This window comes from Pleurodeles waltl, chromosome 6 (genome assembly GCF_031143425.1).
Source record: "Pleurodeles waltl isolate 20211129_DDA chromosome 6, aPleWal1.hap1.20221129, whole genome shotgun sequence".
In the NCBI taxonomy this organism is placed as follows: Eukaryota; Metazoa; Chordata; class Amphibia; order Caudata; family Salamandridae; genus Pleurodeles; species Pleurodeles waltl.
Window position 1 is genome coordinate 1721249949 of NC_090445.1, and position 10741 is coordinate 1721260689.

A 10741-nucleotide genomic window follows, 5' to 3' on the forward strand; every position below is an offset into this window, starting at 1 on the left:
GCAGAGAGACCATGAGTCTGAGAGACAGAGAGGTCATGGATACGGAAGGTCATCGGTCTGAGAGACAGAGAGGTCATGGGTCCGAGAGACAGAGAGGTCATGGGTCCGAGAGACAGAGGCCATGGGTCCGAGTCATGGGTCAGAGAGACAGAGAGGTCATGGGTCTGAGAGACAGAGAGGCCATGGGTCCGAGTCATGGGTCCGAGAGACAGAGAGGTCATGGGTCTGAGAGACAGAGAGGTCATGGGTCGAGTCATGGGTCCGAGAGACAGAGAGGTCATGGGTCCGAGAAACAGAGAGGCCATGGGTCTGAGATACAGAGAGGTCATGGGGCATGGATCTGAGAGGTCATGGGTCCGAGAGACAGAGAGGTCATGGGTCCGAGTCATGGGTCTGAGAGACAGAGAGGTCATGGGTCGAGTCATGGGTCCGAGAGACAGAGAGGTCATGGGTCCGAGAGACAGAGAGGCCATGGGTCCGAGAGACAGAGAGGCCATGGGTCAGAGAGAAAGAGAGGTCACAGGTCCAAGAGACAGAGAAGTCATGGGTCCGAGTCATGGGTCCGAGAGACAGAGAGGTCATGGGTCTGAATCATGGGTCTGAGAGACAGAGGTCATGGGTCCGAGAGACAGAGAGGTCATGGGTCTAAATCATGGGTCCGAGAGACAGAGGTCATGGGTCCGAGAGACACAGAGGCCATGGGTCCGAGAGACAGAGAGGCCTTTGGTCCAAGAGACAGAGAGGCCATGGGTCCGAGTCATGGGTCCGGGAGACAGAGAGGTCATGGGTCGAGTCATGGGTCCGGGAGACAGAGAGGTCATGGGTCGAGTCATGGGTCCGAGAGACAGAGAGGTCATGGGTCGAGTCATGGGTCCGAGAGACAGAGAGGTCATGGGTCCGAGAGGTCATGGGTCCAAGAGACAGAGAGGTCATGGGTCCAAGAGACAGAGAGGTCATGGGTCCGAGTCATGGGTCTGAGAGACAGAGAGGTCATGGATCAGAGAGGTCATGGGTCCGAGACTCAGAGGTCATGGATCTGAGAGGTCATGGGTCCAAGAGACAGAGAGGTCATGGGTCCGAGAGACAGAGAGGTCATGGGTCCGAGTCATGGGTCTGAGAGACAGAGAGGTCATGGGCATGGATCCGAGAGGTCATGGTCTAAGAGACAGAGAGGTCATGGGTCCGAGGTCATGGGTCATGGATCCGAGAGGTCATGGGTCTGAGAGACAGAGAGGTCATTGGTCCAAGAGACAGAGAGGTCATTGGTCCAAGAGACAGAGAGGTCATGGGTCCGAGTCATGGGTCCGAGAGACAGAGAGGCCAGGGGTCAGAGAGACAGAGGTCATGGGTCATAGGACCAAGAGGTCATGGGTTCGAGGGACAGAGAGGTCATGGGTCCGAGAGACAGAGAGGTCATGGGTCTGAGAGACAGAGGTCATGGGTCATAGGACCAAGAGGTCATGGGTTCGAGGGACAGAGAGGTCATTGGTCCGAGAGGCAGAGAGGTCATGGGTCCGAGAGGCAGAGAGGTCATGGGTCATGGATCCGAGAGGTCATAGGTCTGAGAGACAGAGAGGTCATGGGTCCGAGAGAGAGAGAGGTCATGGGTCCGAGAGAGAGAGAGGTCATGGGTCCGAGAGACAGAGAGGTCATGGGTCTGAGAGACAGAGAGGACATGGGTCCGAGTCATGGGTCCGAGAGACAGAGAGGTCAGGGTCCGAGAGACAGAGAGGTCATGGGTCCGAGAGACAGAGGTCATGGGTCCGAGAGGTCATGGGTCCGAGAGACAGAGAGGTCATTGGTCCGAGAGGCAGAGAGGTCATGGGCCTGAGAGACAGAGAGGTCATGGGTCATGGATCCGAGAGGTCATGGGTCTGAGAGACAGAGATGTCATGGGTCCGAGAGACAGAGGCCATGGTTCCGAGTCATGGGTCCGAGAGACTGAGAGGCCATGGGTCGGAGTCATGGGTCCGAGAGACAGAGAGGTCATGGGTCTGAGAGACAGAGAGGTCACAGGTCCAAGAGACAGAGAGGCCATGGGTCATGGATCTGAGAGGTCATTGGTCTGAGAGACAGAGAGGTCATGGGTCGAGTCATGGGTCCGAGAGACAGAGAGGTCATGGGTCCGAGAGACAGAGAGGTCACAGGTCCAAGAGACAGAGAAGTCATGGGTCCGAGTCATGGGTCCAAGAGACAGAGAGGTCATGGGTCTGAATCATGGGTCCGAGAGACAGAGGTCAAGGGTCCGAGAGACACAGAGGCCATGGGTCCAAGAGAGAGAGAGGTCATGGGTCTGAGAGACAGAGAGGACAGGGGTCATGGGTATGAGAGGCAGAGAGGTCATGGGTCCAAGAGACAGAGAGGCCATGGGTCCGAGTCATGGGTCCGGGAGACAGAGAGGTCATGGGTCCGAGAGACATAGAGGTCATGGGTCGAGTCATGTGTCCGAGAGACAGAGAGGTCATGGGTTGAGTCATGGGTCAGAGAGACAGAGATGTCATGGTCCGAGAGACAGAGAGGTCATGGGTCATGGATCTGAGAGGTCATGGGTCCAAGAGACAGAGAGGTCATGGGTCCGAGTCATGGGTCTGAGAGACAGATAGGTCATGGGTCATGGATCCGAGAGGTCATGGGTCTGAGAGACAGAGAGGTCATGGGTCCGAGAGGTCATGGGTCCGAGAGACAGAGAGGTCATGGGTCTGAGAGACAGAGAGGTCATGGGTCTGAGTCATGGGTCTGAGAGACAGAGTGGTCATGGGCATGGATCCGAGAGGTCATGGCTCTGAGAGACAGAGAGGTCATGGGTCCGAGGTCATGGGTCATGGATCCAGAGAGGTCATGGGTCTGAGAGACAGAGAGGTCATGGGTCCAAGAGACAGAGAGGACATGGGTCCGAGTCATGGGTCCGACAGACAGAGAGGCCAGTGGTCAGAGAGACAGAGAGGTCATGAGTCATGGGTCCGAGAAGCAGAGAGGCCATGGGTCCAAGACACAGAGAGGTCATGGGTCATGGATCTGAGAGGTCAAGGGTCCGAGAGACAGAGAGGTCATGGGTCTGAGAGAGAGAGAGGTCATGGGTCCGAGAGACAGAGAGGTCATGGGTCATGGATCCCTGAGACAGAGAGGTCATGGGTCCGAAAGACAGAGAGGTCATGGGTCCGAGAGACAGAGAGGTCATGGGTCCGAGAGACAGAGGTCATGGGTCCGAGAGACAGAGGTCATGGGTCCTGGACCCGAGAGGTCATGGGCCCGAGAGGCAGAGAGGTCATGGGTCCGAGAGACAGAGAGGTCATGGGTCCGAGAGACAGAGGACATGGGTCCGAGAGACAGAGAGGTCATGGGTCATGGATCCGAGAGGTCATGGGTCTGAGAGACAGAGAGGTCATGGGTCTGAGAGACAGAGAGGTCATGGTCCGAGAGACAGAGAGGTCATGGGTCATGGGTCCGAGAGAGAGAGAGGTCATGAGTCATGGGTCCCTGAGACAGAGAGGTCATGGGTCCGAAAGACAGAGAGGTCATGGGTCCGAGAGACAGAGAGGCCATGGGTCATGGATCCGAGAGGTCATGGGTCTGAGAGACAGAGAGGTCATGGTCCGAGAGACAGAGAGGTCATGGGTCATGGGTCCGAGAGGTCATGGGTCCGAGAGACAGAGAAGTCATGGGTCTGAGAGACAGAGAGGCCCTGGGTCTGAGAGGCAGAGAGGTCATGGGATCATGGATCCAAGAGGTCATGGGTCCGAGAGACAGAGAGGTCATGGATCATGGGTCCGTGAGACAGAGAGGTCATGGGTCAGAGAAACAGAGAGGTCATGAGTGATGGGTCCGAGAGACAGAGAGGTCATGGGTCCGAGAGACAGAGAGGTCATGAGTCATGGGTCCGAGAGGCAGAGAGGTCACGGATCATGGATCTGAGAGGTCATGGGTCGGAGAGACAGAGTTAATGGGTCTGAGAGACAGAGGTCATGGGTCATGGATCTGAGAGGTCATGGGTCCGAGAGATAGAGAGGCCATGGGTCTGAGAGACAGAGAGGTCATGAGTCATGGGTCTGAGAGGCAGAGAGGTCATGGGATCATGGATCCAAGAGGTCATGGGTCCGAGAGACAGAGAGGTCATGAGTGATGGGTCCGAGAGACAGAGAGGTCATGGGTCCGAGAGACAGAAAGGTCATGAATCATGGGTCCGAGAGGCAGAGAGGTCACGGATCATGGATCTGAGAGGTCATGGGTCGGAGAGACAGAGGTCATGGGTCATGGATCTGAGAGGTCATGGGTCCGAGAGACAGAGACGCCATGGGTCTGAGAGACAGAGAGGTCATGGGTCCTAGAGACAGATAGGCCAGGGGTCAGAGAGACAGAGAGGTCACGGGTCCTAGAGACAGAGAGGTCATGGGTCAGAGAGACAGAGAGGTCACGGGTCCTAGAGACAGAGAGGTCATGGGTCAGAGAGACAGAGAGGTCACGGGTCCTAGAGACAGAGAGGCCATGGGTCCGAGAGACAGATGGGTCATGGGTCTGAGAGACAGAGAGGTCATGGGTCCTAGAGACAGAGAGGTCATGGGTCAAGGATCCGAGAGGTCATGGATCTGAGAGACAGAGAGGTCATGGGTCCTAGAGACAGAGAGGTCACGGGTCATGGGTCAGAGACACAGAGAGGCCATGGGTCTGAGAGACAGAGAGGTCATGGGTCCGAGAGACAGAGAGGTCATGGGTCCGAGAGATAGAGAGACCATGGGTCCGAGAGACAGAGAGGTCATGAGTCACGGGTCTGAGAGGCAGAGAGGCCATGGGTCCGAGAGGCAGAGAGGTCACGGGTCATGGATCTGAGAGGTCATGGGTCCGAGAGACAGAGAGGTCATGGGTCATGGACCGAGAGGTCATGGGTCTGAGAGACAGAGAGGTCATGGGTCCTAGAGACAGAGAGGTCATGGGTTATGGGTCAGAGACACAGAGAGGCCATGGGTCTGAGAGACAGAGAGGTCATGGGTCCGAGAGACAGAGAGGTCATGGGTCCGAGAGATAGAGAGACCATGGGTCCGAGAGACAGAGAGGTCATGAGTCACGGGTCTGAGAGGCAGAGAGGCCATGGGTCCGAGAGGCAGAGAGGTCACGGGTCATGGATCTGAGAGGTCATGGGTCCGAGAGACAGAGAGGTCATGGGTCATGGACCGAGAGGTCATGGGTCTGAGAGACAGAGAGGTCATGGGTCCTAGAGACAGAGAGGTCATGGGTCATGGGTCAGAGACACAGAGAGGCCATGGGTCTGAGAGACAGAGAGGTCATGGGTCCGAGAGACAGAGAGGTCATGGGTCCGAGAGATAGAGAGGCCATGGGTCCGAGAGGCAGAGAGGTCACGGGTCATGGATCTGAGAGGTCATGGGTCCGAGAGACAGAGAGGTCATGGGTCATGGACCGAGAGGTCATGGGTCTGAGAGACAGAGAGGTCATGGGTCCTAGAGACAGAGAGGTCATGGGTCATGGGTCAGAGACACAGAGAGGCCATGGGTCTGAGAGACAGAGAGGTCATGGGTCCGAGAGACAGAGAGGTCATGGGTCCGAGAGATAGAGAGACCATGGGTCCGAGAGACAGAGAGGTCATGAGTCACGGGTCTGAGAGGCAGAGAGGCCATGGGTCCGAGAGGCAGAGAGGTCACGGGTCATGGATCTGAGAGGTCATGGGTCCGAGAGACAGAGAGGTCATGGGTCATGGACCGAGAGGTCATGGGTCTGAGAGACAGAGAGGCCATGGGTCTGAGAGACAGAGAGGCCCTGGGTCTGAGAGACAGAGAGGTCATGGGATCATGGATCCAAGAGGTCATGGGTCCGAGAGACAGAGAGGTCATGGATCATGGGTCCGTGAGACAGAGAGGTCATGGGTCAGAGAAACAGAGAAGTCATGAGTGATGGGTCCGAGAGACAGAGAGGTCATGGGTCCGAGAGACAGAGAGGTCATGAGTCATGGGTCCGAGAGGCAGAGAGGTCACGGATCATGGATCTGAGAGGTCATGGGTCGGAGAGACAGAGTTAATGGGTCTGAGAGACAGAGGTCATGGGTCATGGATCTGAGAGGTCATGGGTCCGAGAGATAGAGAGATAGAGAGGCCATGGGTCTGAGAGACAGAGAGGTCATGAGTCATGGGTCTGAGAGGCAGAGAGGTCATGGGATCATGGATCCAAGAGGTCATGGGTCCAAGAGACAGAGAGGTCATGGATCATGGGTCCGTGAGACAGAGAGGTCATGGGTCAGAGAAACAGAGAGGTCATGAGTGATGGGTCCGAGAGACAGAGAGGTCATGGGTCCGAGAGACAGAGAGGTCATGAGTCATGGGTCGGAGAGGCAGAGAGGTCACGGATCATGGATCTGAGAGGTCATGGGTCGGAGAGACAGAGTTAATGGGTCTGAGAGACAGAGGTCATGGGTCATGGATCTGAGAGTTCATGGGTCCGAGAGATAGAGAGATAGAGAGGCCATGGGTCTGAGAGACAGAGAGGTCATGAGTCATGGGTCTGAGAGGCAGAGAGGTCATGGGATCATGGATCCAAGAGGTCATGGGTCCGAGAGACAGAGAGGTCATGGATCATGGGTCCGAGAGACAGAGAGGTCATGAGTGATGGGTCCGAGAGACAGAGAGGTCATGGGTCCGAGAGACAGAAAGGTCATGAGTCATGGGTCCGAGAGGCAGAGAGGTCACGGATCATGGATCTGAGAGGTCATGGGTCGGAGAGACAGAGGTCATGGGTCATGGATCTGAGAGGTCATGGGTCCGAGAGACAGAGAAGCCATGGGTCTGAGAGACAGAGAGGTCATGGGTCCTAGAGACAGATAGGCCATGGGTCTGAGAGACAGAGAGGTCATGGGTCAGAGAGACAGAGAGGTCACGGGTCCTAGAGACAGAGAGGCCACGGGTCTGAGAGACAGAGAGGTCATGGGTCCTAGAGACAGAGAGGTCATGGGTCCTAGAGACAGAGAGGCCATGGGTCTGAGAGACAGAGAGGTCATGGGTCAGAGAGACAGAGAGGTCACGGGTCCTAGAGACAGAGAGGTCATGGGTCAGAGAGACAGAGAGGTCACGGGTCCTAGAGACAGAGAGGCCATGGGTCCGAGAGACAGATGGGTCATGGATCCGAGAGGTCATGGGTCTGAGAGACAGAGGTCATGGGTCTGAGAGGTCATGAGTCCGAGAGACAGAGGGGTCACGGGTCCGAGAGACAGAGGGGTGATGGGTCCTAGAGACAGAGAGGTCATGGGTCCGAGAGACAGAGAGGTCATGGGTCTGAGAGACAGAGAGGTCATGGGTCGAGTCATGGGACAGAGAGGTCATGGGTCCGAGAGACAGAGAGGTCATGGGTCTGAGAGACAGAGAGGTCATGGGTCCGAGAGACAGAGAGGTCATGGATCATGGGTCAGAGACACAGAGAGGCCATGGGTCTGAGAGACAGAGAGGTCATGGGTCAGAGAGACAGAGAGGTCACGGGTCCTAGAGACAGAGAGGCCACGGGTCTGAGAGACAGAGAGGTCATGGGTCCTAGAGACAGAGAGGTCATGGGTCCTAGAGACAGAGAGGCCATGGGTCTGAGAGACAGAGAGGTCATGGGTCAGAGAGACAGAGAGGTCACGGGTCCTAGAGACAGAGAGGTCATGGGTCAGAGAGACAGAGAGGTCACGGGTCCTAGAGACAGAGAGGCCATGGGTCCGAGAGACAGATGGGTCATGGATCCGAGAGGTCATGGGTCTGAGAGACAGAGGTCATGGGTCTGAGAGGTCATGAGTCCGAGAGACAGAGGGGTCACGGGTCTGAGAGACAGAGGGGTGATGGGTCCTAGAGACAGAGAGGTCATGGGTCCGAGAGACAGAGAGGTCATGGGTCTGAGAGACAGAGAGGTCATGGGTCGAGTCATGGGACAGAGAGGTCATGGGTCCGAGAGACAGAGAGGTCATGGGTCTGAGAGACAGAGAGGTCATGGGTCCGAGAGACAGAGAGGTCATGGATCATGGGTCAGAGACACAGAGAGGCCATGGGTCTGAGAGACAGAGAGGTCATGGGTCCGAGAGACAGAGAGGTCATGGGTCCGAGAGACAGAGAGGACATGGATCCTAGAGACGGTGAAGCCATGGGTCTGAGAGACAGAGAGGTCATGGGTCAGAGAGACAGAGAGGTCACGGGTCCTAGAGACAGAGAGGTCATGGGTCAGAGAGACAGAGAGGTCACGGGTCCTAGAGACAGAGAGGCCATGGGTCCGAGAGACAGATGGGTCATGGATCCGAGAGGTCATGGGTCTGAGAGACAGAGGTCATGGGTCATGGGTCTGAGAGACAGAGAGGTCATGGGTCCTAGAGACAGAGAGGCCATGGGTCTGAGAGACAGAGAGGTCATGGGTCAGAGAGACAGAGAGGCCATGGGTCTGAGAGACAGAGAGGTCATGGGTCAGAGAGACAGAGAGGTCACGGGTCCTAGAGACAGAGAGGTCACGGGTCCTAGAGACAGAGAGGTCATGGGTCCGAGAGACAGATGGGTCATGGATCCGAGAGGTCATGGGCCTGAGAGACAGAGGTCATGGGTCATGGGTCCGAGAGACAGAGAGGTCATGGGTCATGATGTGGTCCCTGGATTGAGTGGCACAAGGCAAGGACCCCACGGAGGGGTGCGTGGGGGGGAGAGGGATCTAAGGCATTAGAGGTAGGGACAGGGCCTTATAGTCTAACGTCTCTCTGGGGGTCCGGACAGTGCTTTAAATGGGCCGGTGCTGTCCGGTACTCTTGAGCGGGAGAGTACCCGCACTTCTCAGAAACGAGCAGGTACTCTGGCACGGAGTACCTGCACTTCTATGTTTCCATTTCGAGCGGGGGGGGGGGGGGGGCAGATGTCGTCAAACACCCCCCGCTGCCCCCGGCCCCCCGCCAGTGTCTGCCCCGCTGCTCTTTGACCGGGAGTCCTCTCTGGGGGGTAAGAACTACATGTCCCAGAATGCACTGTGGGAGGCGGACCGGCGGGGCCTGGTGCATCCTGGGGCGGGAGGGGGTCCTCCCTCGGGTCAGCTTTAACCCTGAGGGGTGTCAGGCGGTGGGGGCTTCTCAGGAGCCTCCGTTTCCGGGCTCCGCCCTTCCCGCCCCCCACTTGTCCTCACCCTCGTCCCTCTCTCTCCTCCCTCTTTCTGCCTCCGCCCTCCTTCTTTACCTCCCACTGCTCTCGGGTGTCTGCCTTTCCTTCTCTCTCACTCTCTCCGCCCCTTGTCCTCACTCCTCCTCTCCCCACACACACCCTCCGTCTCTCTCCTCCAGCACCAGGCCTCCTCCCTTCCTCCCTCTCCCTCCCCAGCCTCCTCCCTTTCTTCAATGTGCCCTCTCTCCTCAGACCTCCTCTCTCCCTGACTCTCTCCATACACTGCCCTCCCGCCCCACTATCTTTAATCTGCCCTCCCTCCTCAGACCTCCTCTCCCGCCCAGGCCTCCCTCCACTCATTCTCCTCCAACCCTCTGCACTCCCCTCCCTCCTTCTCTCTCTCTCCCCAGCCCCCTCCCTCTCTTCCTCCCCAGCCCCCTCCCTCTCTCTCTCCGCAGTCTCCTCCCTCCACTCATTCTCCTCTGCACTCCCCTCCCTCCTTCTCTCTCTCCCCAGTCTCCTCCCCCCCCCTTTCCCTCCTCTCTCTCCTCCAACCCGCTGCACTCCCCTCCCTCCCTCTCTCTCTCCGCAGTCTCCTCCCTCCACTCATTCTCCTCTGCACTCCCCTCCCTCCTTCTCTCTCTCTCCCCAGTCTCCTCCCCCCCCCCTTTCCCTCCTCTCTCTCCTCCAACCCTCTGCACTCCCCTCCCTCCTTCTCTCTCTCTCCCCAGCCCCCTCCCTCTCTTCCTCCCCAGCCCCCTCCCTCTCTCTCTCCGCAGTCTCCTCCCTCCACTCATTCTCCTCTGCACTCCCCTCCCTCCCTCTCTCTCTCCCCAGTCTCCTCCCTCCCTTCAGTCTCCCCCCCCCCTTTCCCTCCTCTCTCTCCTCCAACCCTCTGCACTCCCCTCCCTCCCTCTCTCTCTCCCCAGTCTCCTCCCTCCCTTCAGTCTCCCCCCCCCCCTTTCCCTCCTCTCTCTCCTCCAACCCTCTGCACTCCCCTCCCTCCCTCTCTCTCTCCCCAGTCTCCTCCCTCCCTTCAGTCTCCCCCCCCCCTTTCCCTCCTCTCTCTCCTCCAACCCTCTGCACTCCCCTCCCTCCCTCTCTCTCTCCCCAGTCTCCTCCCTTCCCTCTACTCCATTCCTTCAATCTGCCCTCCCTCCTCAGACCTCCTCTCCCGCCCAGGCCTCCCTCCACTCATTCTCCTCTGCACTCCCCTCCCTCCTTCTCTCTCTCCCCAGTCTCCTCCCCCCCCCCTTTCCCTCCTCTCTCTCCTCCAACCCTCTGCACTCCCCTCCCTCCTTCTCTCTCTCTCCCCAGTCTCCTCCCCCCCCCTTTCTCTCCTCTCTCTCCTCCAACCCTCTGCACTCCCCTCCCTCCCTCTCTCTCTCCGCAGTCTCCTCCCTCCACTCATTCTCCTCTGCACTCCCCTCCCTCCTTCTCTCTCTCCCCAGTCTCCCCCCCCCCCCTTTCCCTCCTCTCTCTCCTCCATGGCGGGGGTGTCCTGGCTCGGCTCGCTGGCCCTGGGGGGCTCGGCCCTCGCCTCCTTCCTCCTGCTCTTCGGCACCGGCCTCGAGTTCATCCGCTTCCTGACCCTCCGGGCCGTCTTCGTGGAGGGGGCCCCGGGTGAGTGACCCCCGAACCCG

General features: G+C 58.0%; 1 protein-coding gene across 3 annotated transcripts in view; it reads left to right on the forward strand.

Moving 5' to 3' along the window:
* The first annotated feature begins 10067 nt into the window (after window positions 1-10067).
* Window positions 10068-10741, forward strand: part of NRM (nurim) — a 15282-nt gene continuing 14608 nt past the window's right edge. For 2 of the 3 annotated variants that reach the window (XR_011205111.1, XM_069241949.1), the window contains exon 1: window positions 10068-10721. Coding sequence is in view for 2 of the 3 variants with exons in the window: in XM_069241949.1 (XP_069098050.1) it covers window positions 10586-10721 (136 nt within the window). In the remaining variant the exon portion in view is untranslated. The remainder of the gene's footprint in view (window positions 10722-10741) is intronic. The other variant, XM_069241950.1, reaches the window with a different exon arrangement.